The sequence below is a fragment of the Muscardinus avellanarius genome, assembly GCF_963383645.1.
Source record: "Muscardinus avellanarius genome assembly, chromosome: 17".
In the NCBI taxonomy this organism is placed as follows: Eukaryota; Metazoa; Chordata; class Mammalia; order Rodentia; family Gliridae; genus Muscardinus; species Muscardinus avellanarius.
Window position 1 is genome coordinate 20393480 of NC_137803.1, and position 19950 is coordinate 20413429.

A 19950-nucleotide genomic window follows, 5' to 3' on the forward strand; every position below is an offset into this window, starting at 1 on the left:
CCTTGTGGACGAAGTTTTGGTTTGATGACGCTTTGGACTGAGATCTTTAGATGATTAGAAAAGGGAAACAGAGGGAAAAGGACAAACAAAATATCCCTAAATAGTTCGAGGCTCCTACTTGTTTTTGGAATCTCTGGTGCATTTTTACTGCTCACGTTACAGATTTAAAGTAGGTTGGTGATTCCTGGGTTCGGTGGGTCTGTTTAGGTGTTCACCTTCTCAGAACGATCAGTTTTGGAATCACCTATCTGACAATCAGCCAGCTACCTAGCTAGCAATGTTCGCAGTCTAACAAAATTTAGACACATTTAGTTGTTGAGATATTGTCAGCAGATAGTGTGGTGTATAAAACATACAGCTGGCCTGATGCGGAGTTATTTATGGATAATAGTACCTTCACAGATGCATTGCCAATAGGGAGCTATGTAGATTAAACTCTTTGGCTGGTCCTAAGCTTTTTACCTGTGTAACTCAATCAGAATTGAAAGCATGACAGGTTTTATGATGATAAATGTATGACTGGATCAGAGAAAGTGTGGGTGAGTGTGCAGAGAGATGTATGGATTACCTAACTAGACAGTAATAAATAATGCCAATTATTTATTACTCAAGCTTATTTCTTCATCAGAAACTTATATCCACTATATTATTTTGATTATTGCTTATAGGTCAAAACAAGTTAGTAGGAATTAATAGATATTTACCATCACATAAAATTACTATAGAGACAGTTCTAAAACTGTTTCAGAGAAAATATAGATTACCTATCTTGATGATACAGGCCGAACTATTGAGCAGCTAAGAGTACCAGATCAAAATATCATGTACTTAGTGTTACTGAATTTAGAAGTTTATTTACTTTTAGCTGAAGAAAGATGCTTCTAGATGTACCCATTGTTTATTTTATTTTTTAATTTTTTGGGGGTACTGGGGATTGAACCCAGGGGCATTTTACCTCTGAACTAGACCCCCCTGCCCTATGATTTATTTATTTATTTATTTACTTATTTATTTTTAGTTTGAAATAGTGTTACTAACTTGGTAAGGCTGTTCTTCAACCTGCAATTCTCCTGTCTCAGCCTCCCAAGTACCACAATTTATTTAAAGACATCAGAAAATCAAAGTAGACATTTGTCACCGATAGACTGTTGATTATAGACATGTATCTTGAACAGTGGTGCCCCCCGGGGGACAAATGGCAATATCTGGAGACACTTGTGGGGATGGAGAGGAGGGTCACTACTGGCATCCAAATCTACAGGCAAGGGATGCTGCTACTAAAATTCCTAAGGTGCACAAGACAGCACCCCAGCAGAGCAGGTGAAGGGGTCCTGCTGTAGGAGGTCTGGACTTTCATAATGCATTCCTGTCCTGCAAGCCACTTACAGCTTTCTTTCCTTTCAACAATTGTTCTTCTTCTCTTTTTAATTTTAGGGATAGAACTCCATAGTATTGTCCAGGTATTTCCATCCTTGGCCATAAAAACGTGAGCCTTTATTTTACAGTATCATAAATATAGTACATTATTTGTGATCCAATTGGAGTGGCTTCAAAGCAGCTATTAAAATATATTGAAGCAATGACTTGCATTTCTCCATGCCCTAAATATACACATTTCCATCTTACCTTTAAAAATATTATGAACTCTGTTAGTATAACTGTTGTTTAGTCTGAATCATCCCTTATAAAGTATATGACTGTTTCCCCCACATAAAGAGGAAAACGTTAATAATTAGCATAAGGAGACTAATTAATAATTATATTTAAGGATGTGGAGGGCATTGAGGACACTGTTTGCATCAAGAAAAGATTAAAAATGACAGCCTGCATTAAAAACTTTCTTTTTGAACTCACTTCTAATAGTGCAGCTTTCTGTCCCCGCTCACAACTGGGGACCTCTCCTACCAGTGCTATGCTTCCCATCCACACGGGATAATTCCTGGCAGTGATTTGGAAAGTAACCTCCAGAGGCCTCCATTGCCTTCGCACCCTGTGGAGGAAGGCGGCAGAGACTTCTTCCACCTGCCAACTATGAGAACCCACAAGCACACCTCCCTTCTCAGATGCCATGTTTTACCAAGAGTTGCCAAGTCTGACGGTAAAGCCTCATCTCCCTTCCCCGGGCTCTCCACAGTTCTCCAAGGTTTGATCAGAGTGGAGATGGCAGCCGGGCACAGGCGTGGCAGCTCTGATTTGCCCTGCACCCTTGGTGCATACAGGTTTCCATGTATTGCTTAGCTAATTCCATTAGCTAAAGGAATTTCAATTCCATCCCACAAACATCCTCAGATTCCCGATTTTCTGTCTGGCTTGGTGTTGCAGTTGTAGGAAGCTCACACTGATACCTCTGGGTGTATCTGATGCACCATATGAGGCTGTATCCATCTTGTCTGTCCCACGCTGCCATCAACTTTGGTCTGTTCTCCAACATTTTCTTGCACAGGGTTGTCTCATCGGTAGCAACTGCAAAGAACACTTGATTTCTATGCTGGGCAAGTAATAAAGATGACCTTTACTGATGACCTCTCTTAGTATTCCTGTTTCTGAAAGATGGCGACCTTTGAATGCTACACATTTAGGTGAAAGTTCTTTTAGGTAGCATTTGCCCCTTGTTTTCATATTTGCTCAATCATTGATTGGCTATCTGTGCTAGACTTTCAGTATTTCTCTTATATTCTGTAAGTCCCAGAATGTAAATAATTTGAATAAGTTATTTTTCAATGTATGAAAAACTTGAAACAAATTATGAATAATTTGAGACAATAACTTGCTTACCTGTTGTTTTTAGAATATGATGTGGGAAGCTTGCTTATGCTTACAGAGTAAAAAATTAATCTTATTCTATCTTTTCTTCAACAATTAGGAAAGCAGTTTGTGGCCTGAATAAAACTTACCAGTCAGTCTTTTTATTGTAGTAATAGATAATATTGAGTAAAATATATTTGCAAGCCTCTGTTCTTTCTAGATGTTGTCTCAAACATCCAATTATTATTATTATTATTATTATTATTATTATTATTATTATTATTTGAAGTACTGGGGATGGAACCCAGTGGCATTCTACCTCCAAGCTATATGCCCAGCCCTAATTTTTTATTCTTTATTTTGAAACAGGGACTCACTGAGTTGCAAAGGGCCTCACTAAGTAGCTGAGGCTGGCCATGAACCGCGATCCTCATGTCTCAGCCTCCCAGATACCGAGATTATAAGCGTGCGCCACCACGCCCAGTGCATCTCCTAATTTAATCCTTATTGCACCCAGTAAGATAGCTGCTCCCAATGTTGCTATCCCATTTCACAGGCTAAGACCTCCTGCATGAGGTAGCCACTAGCCACATGTGGCAGTTGGCATTTATATGTAAGTTAACTAATTAAAAAAAAAAATCATGTTCTCATTTGTACCAGCCGCATTTGCAGTGCTCAGTAGTCAGGTGTGTTTAGTGGCCTCCCTATTGGACAGCACAGATAAAGGGACCTTCACATCATTATAAAAAGTTCCATTGGGAGGTACCAGTCTAAAAAAAGGAAGCACTTAGGGATTAAAAAAAAAATTCCTCAAGAGCCTATGGATTGCAAGAGAACTCAAGTTCTTTCTGTCATGTATTTAAACATGACACATCCCTTCCTTTTTTCTCTCTCTCTCCCTTTATAAAAGTCAGCAAACATCTGAGGTAAGAATTAACCCTCTGGTGCTCTGTTAGGCCATTTTAGTGAATGTTTATCTCAATTATATTTGGCTCTTTTCCCTTAATTTTGGAGCCTGATTTATACACACTCTGCCGAGGTTTCCACTCCTTATTTGTCTGCACGCAGTGGAACCCCCATTCTCCTTCCTCTGAACGAACCAGTGAGATGCCCCAGGAAAAAGGGGCATCTTTGTACACTTTAGCACAGTGTAGACAACCAAAAAAACATTATGCAAGCAATCAAATGGGGCTCACCCACCATGCATGTCCAGGTCTTCATGGACAGTTAGGCCACTGCAAAATTCAGAGTGCCCACAGCCGCTCTGGGCTATCCCACTGAAAAGCAGGTTTTTAATTAAAAAATATGTAACAAGTACTCACTCATATAATTCTGATATGTCTTCATAGTCATTGAAAACATCTCTCTTACTCTTCATACTCTTAATTCTCACTTTGTCCCCTAAGTAGACTTTGTATTGCTGTAAAATTATATCATTCCCCCCCCCCAGATTTTACATACATTTAAAGAACAGACTTTAGCACTTTGTTTTCTTCTCAAACACTAGTTCTGCAGGATGTAATAAAGGGTTCTCAAACAATCTTTGTTGAATGAAGCAATAAATACGAAATTTTTTTTGCCGTACTGAGAATTGAACCCAGGGGCATTCTACCTCCAAGCTACATGCCCAGTCCTATTTTTTATTCTTTATTTGGAAACAGGGTCTCACCAAATTGCAGAGAGCCTCACTAAGTAGCTGAGGCTGGCTATGAACCTTCAATCCTCCTGTCTCAGCCTCCCAAATACTGGGATTTCAAGTGTGCCCCACCACACCCAGCTTAATATGAAAACATTTTAATTTTAGTAGCATGATTTCCAAAGTTCCTTCGATCCAAAGGAACATGTGAGGCATTATTTGTAGTTCACTTAAATGGAGACATAAGTATGTAGTCAACATACCATGTGAGCATCATAGAGTTGGCAAATGTGCCTTTCTAAGATTGATGGTGCCCAAGACCACTTTGTTCATACCTGCGCGCTCAAAATTGGATTATTTTTTAATAATAGGCTTAGGCGGCAGTGGATGGTCTAGTTCTTGGATGTTGTTAAACACCAGGAATGAGCTTGGTTTTTTGCTCCTGTCCTACCAGAATGAGGGGAGATAATGGCAGGACTTTTCCCATGGTCCTCTCTATAGTGCTCGCCAGACACTGGGAGCTGCGGGAGCCTACAGTGATACACAACTGGCAGGTGCTTTCTCCTTGGGCTTCTAATGGCATCCACAAACCATCATTTCTTTCCACAATAATTATGGTGTTAAGAGGCATTTGTGTTCTGTGCACTCTTTCAGCTTGAGCCATGTTTAGTTCCTGTTATGCAAATACCGCTTTAAACTTAGAAATGCCAATTTGCATTAATATTTTGGTTTCATATAGCTAGCTATTGCATTTCACAAACAAGTGCATTTTAATGAGTACTGGCAGAATGCTTTTTTTTTTAAAAAAAAAAAGGTTATTCATTAACTACTATTGTAGAAAATACAGTAATTGGTTGCCAGAAGTCATTAAAACAAAATGTATTATGTGTTGAGGCCACAAGGATGCTCCTCTCTAAAAGTATGTGGCTTTTAAACGTTTGATGACATTCAATGCTATAAGAATCAATGCTATCTGCGGAGGGATGGAGGGTAGGTTAATTGATATACAGCATACCACTGAAATGTGGCTATTCTTTGTAAATTTAAACATTATTTTTAACCTCTGCGTTAACACGAAGGACTTTAATAATCGCAAACACCAAGTTGTAAAGCAGTGAATTCTTACCTCTTACATTTTGATGTTAAATCCCAAAGTAGAATTTTTTCTGTTTCATGATTTTCCCCCTTCCTGAAGGTGGTTGTTGTTGTTGTTGTTGTTGTTGTTGTTGTTGTTGTTGTTGTTGTTGTTATCATACTTAGTGAGCAAAATTTTTTTGATGGGCAGTTGTGTAGGAAAATAAAAAAAATGCAACTGGATTTTCATAAATGAACTATTTTAGCACATGGACTCTGACTGCTGCCGCCGTGATTGTCATTGCTTGTGGTTCCTAATTATAATGAGCTTTTTTGATGGTGTTTTTGCACTTGTTCTCCCCCCACACACACCCTTCACTCACTCTTCCCAGAAAGAGAGTTCCAAGCCTTTGAAAATTCTCATGATTTTGCAAATCCACTCTATTTTTGTCTAGAATACAGGAAAGTTAAAACTGGCTGGTATGATGCCATGTTTTGAATCCAATTTTAAAGCAACCCTTTGCAACCCAGGGAGTAAAGCTGACATCTTTGTATCTGTAATGAAGATAATTATACCTGCAAGGTGACATCACTAGCAAAGTAACAAATGCTCTTGAAAACGGAGTCTCTGGTCTTCTCTGAATTCTGTAGACCACTTTTGGCATTTATCACTAGGCACCTCTTTCATGCCTGTCGTTTGAGAAGTTGCTTTCAGAGGAATTTACTAAAGCTGACTGACACAGGGTTAAATTAATTCTTTTCTTTATTACTCAAAGTGATACAGACCTTTCTTGGACTAATGTAGCTTAATTAGTGGTCAATTAAAACTGAACATTGCTGAACTGAAGTTCTTTGATCAAACTCCCTGGCCTGGGCTCTCTTTCTGTAACTAGCCACCATCTTGAATTCATTTGGAATCAGTAGTATAAACAAGTTTAAAACTGGTTCTTTTATAAGAAAGTCAGCAGGCTTGTATAGCTGTGGTTTCTTTTTTTACTTCTGTAGGCGGCAATTCAAAGGCATGCTAAATGAAAACAGTACTACACCCTGAAAAAAATACATTTTTAAAAGTAACACTAAGTAGTCAGAAAACAGTCGGTACCCTTACCCGTTTATTTTAGATAGAAGATAAATTGATCTGTAAATAATTAATTTTTAATCAATCTCTGCATTTCAGTGGTTGCTTTTGTTGTTACCTAGAAAGGCAAAAAAATAAAAATAAAAATAAAAAAACACACACACACCTCCCCATCTTCCCTGAAGAAGTCCATAGTTATAATAAAAAGTGAAACAGACTAAAGCTCCAACGAGGTGTTGGGTATAGGGGGTGGGATGCTACATCAGCCAAATTGCCCCTAATTTTACTTTTTGTCACTCCTGGGATAATACTTCATCTCTGTGCTTTTGGGATGAGGGTAAGACACTGCTTAATTATTGATTTCATCATTTATTTTGTAGGACCTTGCTACATTAATATGGGGACTAATACAGGTATATTCTGCATACCGATATCTTGGTTTTAAGTACATTGGGCTTCTGCTGGAATTTGAATTTGGGTACAGTTACCAAAAAGGGGGGGGGCAAGCTGGGGTGTGGGACAGAAGTTATTAAGTAGCTGTAAATAGATCAGCCTCTTCCTTTTATCAGGTCACCTGTCTTAATATTTAAAGTGCATATGATGTTCTTGTCTAAACATAAATTGATACCATTCAGTAATCCCGGTTCTTGAAAGCTTAACAAACTAAAAATACCATAGCTGGCATTCAGTTAGAGCGACGTACTTTAAGGTATTAATTAAAACTGGCACTTTTGTACTGGAAATAAAAGTAATAGATTAGGTTTAAGTAGATAATTTGCTTATTAAGTCAGTCCACAAATGGCTTCTTCTGACTTCGGAAATTTTCACCAAGAAAGAGAGAAAAGAAATTTTGGAAGTGAGCATGGACCCTGCAAATGATGAGATTTTTGTAGTTTTCATTACTTCTATCTAAAAATTATAGTTATAAACTATAATTAAAATTAAAAACTTCATCTCTTGACAGAAAGAGAAATTGTTTATAGTCAATGTGCCTTTCAGCATTCTATCTTGCCTTCTCCCTAAAGGGCTGATTAGGGAGAATAATTGGGGATGATAGCGGGAGGAAGACGACAATTCCATTTAATTAAAGATAATTTATTTTACTTTAAATTGGTGATGTCCCACATGAATAAGAGTAGATTTAGCAGATAGATTTATTAATGGGTACTGACATCTCAGTTGACAGAAAAAGCAAACATTTTCTTTCCTCATTGTTTTCATTGCATCCCAGCACCTGAAATTTCTGTCACCCTGCTTCCTTTGCTGCTTGATGGAGCTGTAGACTTTTCCACCAAATATGCAATTACTGATTTATCAGTGAAACCAACTTGATCCTCTTCTGAGTTAAAAATCAGGCCAGGAGCTTGCAAGCCTGTTCAGGCCTTCGGGACTAATGCTAAGAAATGGTCTCCTCTCAAGTGATATTTCCTTGACTGATTTTTACTCTTTTGAGCCCATAGATTTCTGAATTGCTTTCAGCATTTTGAATCAGGTGCATAGTATTTCCTTTCATGCTTGCACGCATATTCCTTTAAAAGAAGTCAGGCCTCACATGTTATATAGAATGTAGAATGCCACAAAATTTTATTTGCACTACCTAGGTTCAAGTCAGACAAGAAATTGTGTAGAAATTAAGATCCTTGTATGATATTGTTATCCCGTGTGATTGTAAACAGATCCTGGAAGTTACAGAGAAAACTTTAAAGTTAGAAAGTGAGTTCAAAAATGCATGAAGTTGTATTCATATAGTCTTCTCAGTTTATAATAGTTTTTTGGGGTTTTTTTTGTGGTTCTGGGGATGGAACCCAGCGGCATTCGACCTCCAAGCTACACCCTCTGCCCTATTTTTTTTTTCTTTATTTTGAAACCAGGTCTCACTGAGTTGCAGAGGGCCTCACTAAGTAGTGGCTGAGACTGTCCATAAACCACGATCCTTAGGTTTCAGCCTCCCAAATTCTGGGATTACAAGCATGCACCACCATGCCTAGCTAAAATAGTTTTTTTTAAAGTAGAATACTTTTATCAAAATAACAATTACATAAGTCCTAAAGAACTCAAATTATGCTTCTGATAAACTGTTCTGTTTTTCCAGTTTCTTTTTTTATTACATTATGCATAGACCTACTAATGTCACTTTTCTGTATTCTTATTTGTTTTCTGTTACTCAGTCGTTTCTGTATACTTCCTAGTATGTTTGTTTCACACCATCTTTCTCTTCTCTGAATGTAATTCAGACTCTCTGGGCATCTCTTCCTCCTACCTCTTCTCTGCTGCCCACAACTTCCTCTGTTCACAGTGACCTTGTAGTTTGACCTTCATTTATTTCTTAGTGCCCAATTGCTTTTCATATACATTTCCTTTAAGCCAATACCCTCTCCTTGTCTCTTTAACTTTCAGTGCTACATCTTTCCAGCTTGATTTATAAAATTAGCTCACATACATAATGAGTGTTTTTATAGCAAAGGGGAAATGACATTTTTTCTTTTCTTCTTTGGGGGCTAGAGATCATGGTAGAGCTCTTATTTTATTTTATATCAGATGGTTTTATTTTATCCTGTTCTGCCATTTTGCTCTTCCAAACTGATGTTAGATCAGTGATGATGTTTTTTAGGGATTCTTTTTATTAAATCTTGATTTTCATGTTGTGTTAACCTTCCTCTCAGCCAAAGCATCTTCTTATTTCTTTAATCTGTCCATTTAACTTGTTGGTTTTAATAAGCTGCTCTCTCAGGCTCTTTCTTTATCCTTGATTTCCTGCCACTTTCATCAACCTCTTTTTATTGCTCTGTTATCCTTGTTTTACTTTCGATCTTGTCTTATTTTATAATTATTAAATTCATAATGCCTTCCCCAATAGTCTGCCAATAAAAAAAATGCTGGGGATAAAAGGAAATGGAGAAAGGAAATGAGTAATGCTCTTTGCCGAGTATCAGGAAAGACTGCTTTAAATTCGACTATTTCCCCCCACCCAGGGTTTTGCAGTCATGATTATTGGTACTAGGGACACGGAGGCAGACATTCAAATGGACTAAAGTAAATCTTTACTTGGAAGTAAAAAAAAAAAAACACACACACACTATGTATAAATTTTCAAGAGGGAATACAATCCTACATTTATAGCAGGCAAAAATTAGTTATACTTTTTGGGTAGGAGGATTGGTCCAGGTGTGTGTGTGTGTGTGTGTGTGTGTGTGTGTGTGTGTGTGTGTGTGAGGTGGGGAAAGGAGAACATAATCTGTGGTCAGCCGCCTTTGTGAGTCTCACGTGGCTCCTGCTAACCTGTGACTCCATGGCATTGATTTCATCTCTCCTCTCCTACTTTCAAGCTACTTTCTTTCTTTTCTGCCTGTTCTATTCTTACTATGATTTCACTTGCCATTTCCAAATGCTCCAACCTTTTCATCTTTTCCTTTTTTTTTTTTTTTTGCTTTACTGTTAATGGTTAAATACCATTAAAACAGAGCCATTCCTTTTCATAACATAAATCTGGAAGGGATGAAGGGATGTCCCTGTCAGCTAGGTTCCCTTAGCTCCTCAGAAAAAAATAAAATTAAAATAAAAATCATTGAGAAATAAATACATAAAAAGACAACTACTGTCTCCCAAACTAGAAAGAACATCACTCTGATCTATGAGAAAGGGTTCAGGAAGAGAAGCCTCCTCTAATCCCAGGAAGTAACAGGAACTGGGAGTGGCAAGAGGGGAGCTGCTCAACATGGTCTCCAGGCACAGGAGCCAGGGGGACTCCAGGCGCTTGGTCATTTGGGTGGCTGAGCTTGTCTCTTCTCCCTTCTTCATGCCCTCCTCCCAGCCTTCTCCTGGGCCCTCCCACCCCTAGGCCAGCCACGGGCCTCCCAGCAGACATCTGCGGGTCTGAACTGCATACATCCAGCATGAAGTCGCCTTTCCCCCTCCCGTGATGAATTCTGGGCTGTGGTCCTGCTTGCTCCTTGTCTGTCAGACTGCAGTGCTGATGCTGTCAGCCATGTCTGACCAATCAGCAAACAACACCACAGGATGAAATTTAAACAATGCAGATGCTCAGATACAGGGCTATGTTGCCTGGACCACGAGGGGAGAGCAGAGGTAAGGTCAGAGCCTCCCCAAAGAGGCCTGTCCCCAGCCTGCCGGGGAGATACCTCGCGAGCTGCCCTGTGCTGCTGTGACTTGTCTGTTAACCATCTGCTTCGCCCTGCCTCTTTCTCTCTGCCATTCGCCAGAACTTTCGTTTTAATTCACTGCCCTTCTGACTCAACTTTCTTCACGTAGTCACTTCTTTCTGTCTTGACTTGGTGCTGACCGTCCTTACCAATATCCCTGGGTTGCCTCCAGGTCTCGGGTCCTTGGAAAGGGCCACCTTGTCCAGGTCTTCTGCAGCCACTCTGAGGAGGAGGGCAGGGCTGCTGAGGATCAGAAAAATGGAGGGAATTAATAGGCCTTAATTTTCCTGCGGGACAGTGGAGTGCATCATGAAGTTACAACCTGGGTTGTCTTTCTTACCACTGAAATGTATGGAATTGTATATTGAGCTTTTAAAACCTCTCTCTCTCTCTCTCTCTCTCTCTCTCTCTCTCTCTCTCTCTCTCTGAAACAGTTTACTTAGGAAAGATATAAATAGATGCGGCCTAAATGAAGAGGAATCAGACTGTCTCTGAGAACTGGAGGGGGGCGGGGAGTAGGGAGGAAAAAGAGAGTAGGTATCTGTCCTCTTCCTGGAGCTGCCTGTGGAGTCGGCTTACCAGGTTCCTGCTGGCAAGAGAACACCAGGCCCATCATCTTCTTCTGTTTTAAGTATTTAGTTGGTCCTTTTATAACTTACAGTGTTTACAGGGTTCTGCGCTCCCTTGGTCCCATCTGGAAAATATTTAAACTTCATAAGATCTATAAGGCTGAAAGATCACATATAATGGGATAGGCAGAAGGAAGAAAAATTAGACCCATTGCGTGTGTTTAGAGTAAGTCGGTTGTTTGTGCAGAAGCGGCTGCTAGCGGAATTGGAACAAATAGCTGTGTGTGGTGAATGGTTGGGTCCAGGGCTGTACATTTCACCGCAGAATGAGCCTCGGTTTGTAAAACTGACATTCTGTTGTGACTTCCAAATCCAAACAAATCTCTGCAAATTTCTGCCCGATCGAGTTAATAAGAAAATATATATGTGCAGAGGCGAGAGCCGTGTGCTACTTGTAGTTCCGCCAGTGTTGGTGGAAACAGGAGACGGATTTTACCTACTGTATTACATTCTGCCAGCAACTGCTGGGACCTCCAGCTTTTTTTTTTTTTTTTCCTTCTATGAGAACAATGGGATGTAAAAAGAGCCCAGGACAAGGAGCACAGCAGATACAGGATCAGGGTCACTTTTCTTTTAATTGCCTTATAATTGAGGAATGTTTTCTACTTTCCCACTATTGCACTGGCTGGACGAGAGAAGGAGACGGATGTGGCTTAGCAGGAATGAGCTTTCTCCAGGCCGGATGTGCCTTGGGACCAAGGGGGTCCTTCCCTGCTCCAGTCCGGTGATCTGCTCCACACCTGGGCCTATTTTCCCCCATGAACAATGACCTCGTGTTAACCCGGGGTGACCTTTCACCCGCGCCTGGGCTGCGGACCCTGGTTTCTCTCTGATTCACAGGTGGTTACTGGAGCCTCCGTGCACTTGTTTTTCCTGGTGCGCGGTGCACTTAGCAGCCCCGCAAGACCTGCAATTTCATCCCTCTCAAGGGGCCAAGAGAGGGGGTGGGGAGGTGGGGGTGCGGCGGGAGAGGTTGGTGTTTGCATGTGCTTTTCTATTCTGTGGTTCATATGGTATCAATTACCATTTGATGGCAAGGCCAGGCCTGAGGCCCTGTGCGTGTTTGTCCTGTGAGAAAGATCTGGAAGAACCGACATATGGTTTTGATTGCAGCAATTGCAGGTTGATAGAATGAACGCAGGGGTGAGGTGGGTGGGTTTTCCTTCCGGCCCTTTCCACTCTGGGTTGCTAATGTGCTTCGCTTGTGGAACTGGTCTTTTCATCGTCTGCCCCTCCCCACCTTGCCCGGCGCCCCCCTCCCCCCAGCTCCAAACACTTTACACTCCCTGCCCCTGCCCCACCACCCGCCCCATCACTGCCAGAAACATGTGGCCCACGTTACGGACCTTCAATTAAAACAAACAAAAACTGTCCACTTGTCTTTTAAAATCCCAGAGCAGGTCAGTCCATCGAGGTGATCAGGAGCATACTAAAGTTAAAAAACAAATGGGAATGGGGGTGGGGAGGACACACACCCCGTCCCCAAGCTTAGGACATGTTTTTAAAGGGCTGTTAGTTCAGGTTGTTAAACACTGAAATGATGCTGAAAACTAGTAAGGATAGAGATTAGCGTGTGTGTGTGTGTGTGTGTGTGTGTGTGTGTGTGTGTGTGTGACTTAAAAAGACACCTTGGAATTTGTTGGACCACATGCAGCATCAGGGCAGGAAGCTGGTATGTGGGAGCTCTTTAAGGGTCTCTCTTCCTATACATCTCAGGCCATGCGATGGACACCTGCATGGGAGAGTCTGTGTCTGTGAGCATCTCCCTGCCGAAGAGAGATGTTGGAGACCCATCTCCCAGGCACAGAGGCTTCTCTCTTACTAAATTTCTGACAGTAGGGGGTACCCAGGAAGTGCTTCTTCATTACTGCTGCTCAGCAGGGATGCATCTGTGATGTGCCAAGGGAAGGTCTAGTATTGGGGAGCAGCGAGGGAAAGACGAGAAAAGAACAGTTTCTACTTGTTTAATGTTGCCCATGAAATTTTGTTTGTTTGTTTCAAAGTAACATCTTTCTATAAGCTTTTCAAGTTCATGTCTGCTGTACAGATGGGTAGCCCAAGAGATGGTAACTCTCTTCACTTCAACTCTCCATTTCAGAATATTACTCATAATTAGGAATTGATACTAGTTTGAAAAAAATAACATGGCATCCTGTGAGTAAACATTGCCATTAACATGTTCCTTCTTTTTAACTGAAAACCAGCAAACCAGGACCCCCCAAAAAAGCAAATTCGTGTCCCCACAAATAAGTAAAATAAAATGAGATGAATTATTAGTACTGCAGGCCAGCTACTAAAGCCTAATCAAAATACATGATGCATTTCTTCTTCATATTTATGTCCATATGATATCTGATCTGTATCCAAAGATGGTAAAAACCTTAACATGTAGGGAGATGTCTGTATGTTAGACTCGAGAAAACCAACTATATTTTTATGGTTACTGTCTGGGTCTGAAGATATTTGCCTAAGGCTTTTTTTTTTGTCTTTGTCCAAACCTCCTCCTTAGACTACATAGGTTGTTTTGTTAAATGATTCTGTCTTTTAAAAAAAACATATGGTCTTCTTACAGTGGCTAAATTTGTGTTATTTCATAATCATCCTACAATTGAATAAATTTCCTACAGGATATGTTTTAATTCAGAGCAACTAGCAATTTGCTCTAGTTGCGTGTTTTAATGGTGGCTTCTTAATGCTATTTGATGTATACATATACATATTGAACCTTAAATTGTTTTTTGGGCCAATAGCTGAAGCTATAACATTGCTTTTTACTGTTCATGCTACTATTAGCTATTTTTGAAGAATGTTGCATTGAGAAGTCCAATTTGTGATTTTTCTTTTAACATATTGCTTTCCTGAAATATATAGTATCTGTGGCTCAAAAAAAAAAAAAAAATACCCCATAGCGTTTGGGTTGTGAGCCTGTATTTGGACATGCTGGGTCACTTAATAGCAGCTGTGCTGGAGAGATATTTGATTTGAGAAGACTTTGTGAATCTTCTCAGCCCTAACACCATTCCGGTTTTGAAATGGGAAAACGGAAAAGTTTTAGGGAGAGAGATATCTCAGCCTTGAAAGGTAGCAAAGGTAGAAATCTTTCTAAGCTGGTCCAGATTAACAACCATTCTTCATCTGGCTTCCACCCTTAGGACAAAGAGTCTGATAGGGAGTTTGGGTCTATATTTCTAGGGATACACTACAAAAGCACCAGATAGTGTGAAACTAATGCCTCTGTACCTCTTGCCCAATATCAATTTGGTTTTCAGACTGATATTTAGCAAAGCTTGCAGAGAAGACCTTAAAAAAAAAAACAACTATCCACTGCTATTAAAATGTATCTTTCAAAATGATCACATTTATGGAGATATCAGTGATGATAAAAGACGAGAAGCCCTCCTGTGCCTGCTTAACATGTAGTGCTTTCATGCTTATTAAAGATAAAAATCAACTTTCTTCGTCAAAAGTCTGAACATAGGGATCCTCAAACCAGTTCTCTCTTAGGAGTCCTTAAAAAATTTAGTTTTTTTCCCCCCAAGTTTACAGTTATCCACAAGTGGAGAAGTATTTATAAAGCTACATTATGGATTTTAAGACATGTATGTGAACGGCCATCAGAACACACTTAAGTCAGAGTCCTTTTAGTATAAATTGAAGAAAGCGAATGTCTGTGAGATTGCTGATGGGATGAAAACATGGTAGGTGCTTACTTTCATAGGACTGTCTTGCAGAGGCACCGACACACTCCCTAATGCCCCCCACCCCAGCAAAGACCCTTCCTGAGATACCACGTAACAGAGCACATTCACTTAATCTTCGAAGGGCTCACTGCCTCTTTAGGATCTGTTTTTGTTACCCATACATTGCAAGTATGCACTTTCATGCCCACAAGGAAGACATTACAAACTTCAAGAAGGGCAACGTCAATTAGGAGCAGGAAAATACAAAGTCTGCCAGCAGTAGAATTACCCTCAGATTTTATGCAGTAACTTTTGAACAAAATTTGAACCTTTGAGGAAAAAATATTGGGGGTTCTGATGAATTTTTTTTCTTTATTTGCCAATCATGGCTTCCTGATCCTAAGAGGAGTGGGGGTGGGGGACCTCAAAGAGAAGGCTCAACGGGCTTCCTGGACATCAAATAGCTCGTACAAAACAGCATTCTGATGACTTGCATGTAAATAAATCAGAAACATATGAATTAAACTTCTCTCGAAATACATATGGGTTGAAAAATAGAGAGGAGTGCTGAGAAAATGTGTTTTGGGTTTTGCTGAGCCCGTGACATTTGAAAAATAGTATGAGACACTGAACGAATACAAAGCTCGCTTGCCTTACCCATCCCTAATATTAGCCTTCCAGTTCAAGGGCAAATCCGTTTACCATGTGCCTACATGTCAGCCACCTTTGCTGTGCGCGCTCTCCCACACTTAATTACTTGCAGTTTGAATTTTTTTTTATTTCAATCAGAAGCTCAAAAATAGCATCACATTTCAAGGAAATGCAAATCTTAGCATTTTTTTCTCAGCCAGTTGGTTGACGTCAGACGATTTCAGAAAATACCATAGATCCTTTCACCTTAGGAGAATAGTCATACCAAAAGGGCCCTCTTTGGTGTGACTGGCAAGTCAGAGAAGAATAGCATTATTAAGAAACTGGCCCCAAAGTCAGTCCTGCTAATGACACTGAAGCCCCAAATCACCTCCAGTGTGTATGTGATGGAGAGGAGCGGTACTTTCTTGCTCACTGCCAGGTTCAGACCTGGAGCTCCCGCCCTCTTTGACTTGTGAGCTCTCAGGATTTAGAAGCAGTAGATCCTCCTGTTCTCTCGCCCACACTGCACCCAGGAGAGCTAACATTAGGAAGTCTAAATCCTGGGGCAATTGCGGGTCCCTAGAGCCTGAATACCCTCTCCCCTGGAGAACTTGTTCCTCGACATCTGGCTTTAAGCACTGGAGCTGAACAGGGAATTTAGGGAAGCAATAGCCAGAGCTTCAGGCTTCTCCCATGTCGGTAAGTCACTGACATGCCCTTGGTTGAAGTCCTGAGCTGTTGTTCAAGATTATCAGTTTGAAGTCACAGGAGAGGCAGTAGACTCCATCTTTCCCATTTAGGGAGATGTTATTTTGGTGGTACTGGGGATGGAACCCAGAGGCTTTCTACCTCCGGGCTATACTCCCAGACCATATATATATATATATATATATATATATATATATATATATATATATATATATTTTTTTTTTTTTGGAAACAGGGTCTCACTAAGTTGCTGAGAGCCTCACTAAGTAGCTGAGGCTGGCTTCGAACCTATGCGATCCTTCTGTCTCTCAGCCTCCCAAGCAAGGGGATTACACACGTGCGCCACCACGCCCGGCTTAGAGAGATGTTATTTTGTTACTTTAAAAAAAAAGCCACTTTAATGTACATTTCTGAAGTCCTTCACTCTGATGGTGGCACAGAGCTTGCCAGAATAGTTAATTCAGTGAATATTCTTTTGAATTTCTGCTTCAAGCCAAGTGCCAGAATATTAACTGAACGAGGCAGATGTGAAATAGTCAAGTATATAGAAAACTGTAATGTAGTCTGTTAAGTCATTGATCAGGGAACTGATGCTGTTGAAAGTAGACTGCCAAGGGGCACCTGTCCTACATCTGGTCTGGGGGGAAATGAGGTCTAAGGTCGAATGGGAACTAAGGTGGCGAAATGCGAGGCTAATAACTGGAAGAGAAGGAGAACTTGGCCTATCTGATAACTCAGAAGTAGTACTGGATGGTTGGAGCCTGTGGTTCAAAAGATAATAGTAACCGATGAGACCAAAAGATAAACAGTAACCAAATCAGAAAGTGCCTTGTGCACTCTATTTAAGGAGTTCAGATTTTATCATGAATGTAATGAGGATCCCTTTTACATGGGTATAACCAAGAAGTAATTGAATTTAAAAAATCTATGAGGATAGGAGGACCAGGAAATCTTAAGAGTCAGAGAAGCCAAGGACAGCAGGTCTAACTCGAAAGTGGAAGTAGTTAGCAGTGTCAGATGTGACCCAGAGATAAAAGTGGCATTTGGCTGTAGCATCCAGGAGCTCTTGAGCAGTTTCATTAGTGACTTTGGGAGAAGGTAAAGTGGAGGACAGGCAGGACAAGACGTTTTCCCATCATTATCATCATCACTCTGATCACCGGACCATGGGCATCAAGCATCTTACTTGTGATACATACAGAGGGAGGGAATGAAAAATGAGGAACACCCCCCTCCATCAAGAGGATTGGAATATATTTGGGGAAAGAGACCACATGATTAGAACAGAAGACAGCAACACACGATAGAACACGAGCCAAGGGTGATGTGAGTAGAACAGGCCAAGCAGATGAGACTCAGAGAGATCCATGAACACATAGGGGAATTAGCCCATTGGAGGAGATGGAGAGGTCTTCCAAGTGGTGAGGGCAGTGTGGGGATTGTCTTTTGGACTGTGCATCTTTATCAGCCCATTTCTGAGTTTCCATCCAATGGAAATAGCAGAAAACCCCATCAAATATGATCACCTGGCCTTTAAGATACATGTGACTTCTATTTAAGTGTCTGAATAGGAGTGGATTAAAATCACAGACTGAGCCGGGCATGGTGGCGCACGCTTGTAATCCCAGCATTTGGGAGGCTGAGAAAGGAGGATTGCGGTTCGCAGACAGCCTCAGCTACTTAGTGAGGCCCTCCGCAACTCAGTGAGACCCTGTTTCAAAATAAAGAATAAAAAATGGGCGGGGGGTATAGCTTGGAGGTCAAATGCCTCTGGGTTCCATCCCCAGGCCCTCCCCCCCCAAAAAAAAATCACAGACTGACTCTCAATTTGTTGTTGATTCATGCAGTCTTTATTTTAAAAATCTGGCCATAGCTGGGCAAGATGGTGCACACTTGTAATCCCAGTACTTGGGAGACTGAGACAGGAGGATTGTGGTTCGCAGCCAGCCTCAGCTACTTAGTGAGGCCCTCCACAACTTAGTGGGAACCTGCTTCAAAATAAAGAATGAAAAAGAGGGCTGGGGATATAGCTTGGAGGTAGAATGACCCTGGGTTCCATCCCCAGTACAACAACAACAACAACAAAATAAAACCTGACCACAGGAATGGAGGTGCAGATATCACAAATACAGCAAGTCAGAGATACTTGCAAATCCATATGGATGAGCTCCTTAAGAAAATTTGCACATCTAGTGATGTACAACTGTGGAATTACAACGTAATCTCTTTAACATCTCTGTTATCTCCATATGACGTCTTTCTGGTAGAAGGCCATAGGTTCGCGTCGGCATGCAGTAACCCAAGAACACTGTTCATGATTCAGAGAATGTTTTTTTCTAAAGGAGATACATACATTGAGTTTGTTAACATATGGCTCTTCAAAGCTAAAAATTGTGTAAATCAAGGAATGGATTTTTAAAAAATTTGTTTCTCTTATTCATTTAATAAAATTTTCTTGCCTACATATTATGGGCAAGACATTGTATTGAGTGTGTTCCAAGCCACAACCTTTACCCCTAAGGGGACTGTAGTGTTCTATGGGTGATAAGAGCTATATAAATTATAAAAGATAAGAATTTCTAAAGCCAAGTGTTGGGAATGCTTGAAAGATGAAATACACTCGATTAAGACTGATTGAATTCATCTTTTCCTAAAAGTTATTTGGTCCATATCCATCTCTACTTTGTACCACTAGTACACATTCCTCTTTGGACTTGTCAGAGAAAAGAACCAAGTAGGTTATTTACATTGTAGGCAGTGTTCTATTAGAGAATTGAGACTCATCACTTTGAGAAATATTTTTAGCATCTTTGTGGTGCTGGACATGCTGTACATAAGAAATACCTGGAGGTTCATATTTCTTAAAGGTGTTTTCTCAGCATACCATCTTCTTGTAGTGGTGCGTGTTATGATCTGCATTTTCCCAGTGACTATCATAAGACTGATAAAGAGGTTACTTAACCTCTTTATAAGTAGGTCACTTACCTACTTATGATCAGTTCATTAGTAATAGAATCAAATCTAGAAAAATGGCATCCTGCTCATTAAAGCCCACGAGGTACCATTATCCATAGCCGATTGGCTCCTATAAGATGTTAGACAATGAGAGAAAATCATAGGCTCATTTTCTTGGCAAAATGAAGACCATTGAGTTTGCTAACAGATTATAAGTGACTTTGGTGTGAGGGCAGTTTATATTTTAGTGGAAAGGCAGTCTCTACTGCTAAAAATAGCTGAGATATTTGCCTAAATTTCCCATCTAGCTACCGATGACAAGGTCTACTGCTTACAAAACATGGGCCATCTTCTATACCCCCAGGGCTGGAATACTGCTCCCCGGCAGGTGGCACTCACTGATGTTTCTTCTAAGGAACAACATATACATTATTATCCTCCTCCTATCTGCTGTTTTGGTTTTATAGAGAATGAAAATAGGAAAGAGATTAGTAGAGTAGTAGAAGAGGAGGTTTGGGGAAGGAAGACACCAAATCATGCTATGTCCATATATGAGTGTACTGCCGTGAATCTATTATGTACGATTATAATGTGCCAACAAAAATAAAAAAAATAACTTTTGACTTTAATGGATGTTTCAACAGGAAAAAGA

At 40.4% G+C, this 19950-nt stretch overlaps 1 protein-coding gene across 12 annotated transcripts in view; it reads left to right on the forward strand.

Annotated features, from left to right (window-relative positions):
• The window catches only part of TCF4 (transcription factor 4), a gene marked incomplete at both ends in the record, with an annotated part of 399211 nt that overhangs the window by 304338 nt on the left and 74923 nt on the right, over positions 1 to 19950 (forward strand). For 2 of the 12 annotated variants that reach the window (XM_080714527.1, XM_080714518.1), the window contains one exon: positions 10551 to 10619. The exons of the other annotated variants lie outside the window; for them this stretch is intronic. In XM_080714527.1, coding sequence (XP_080570653.1) covers positions 10551 to 10619 — 69 coding nt within the window. Of the gene's footprint in view, positions 1 to 10550; positions 10620 to 19950 lie in introns of those variants that run through there. 12 annotated transcript variants of the gene reach the window in all.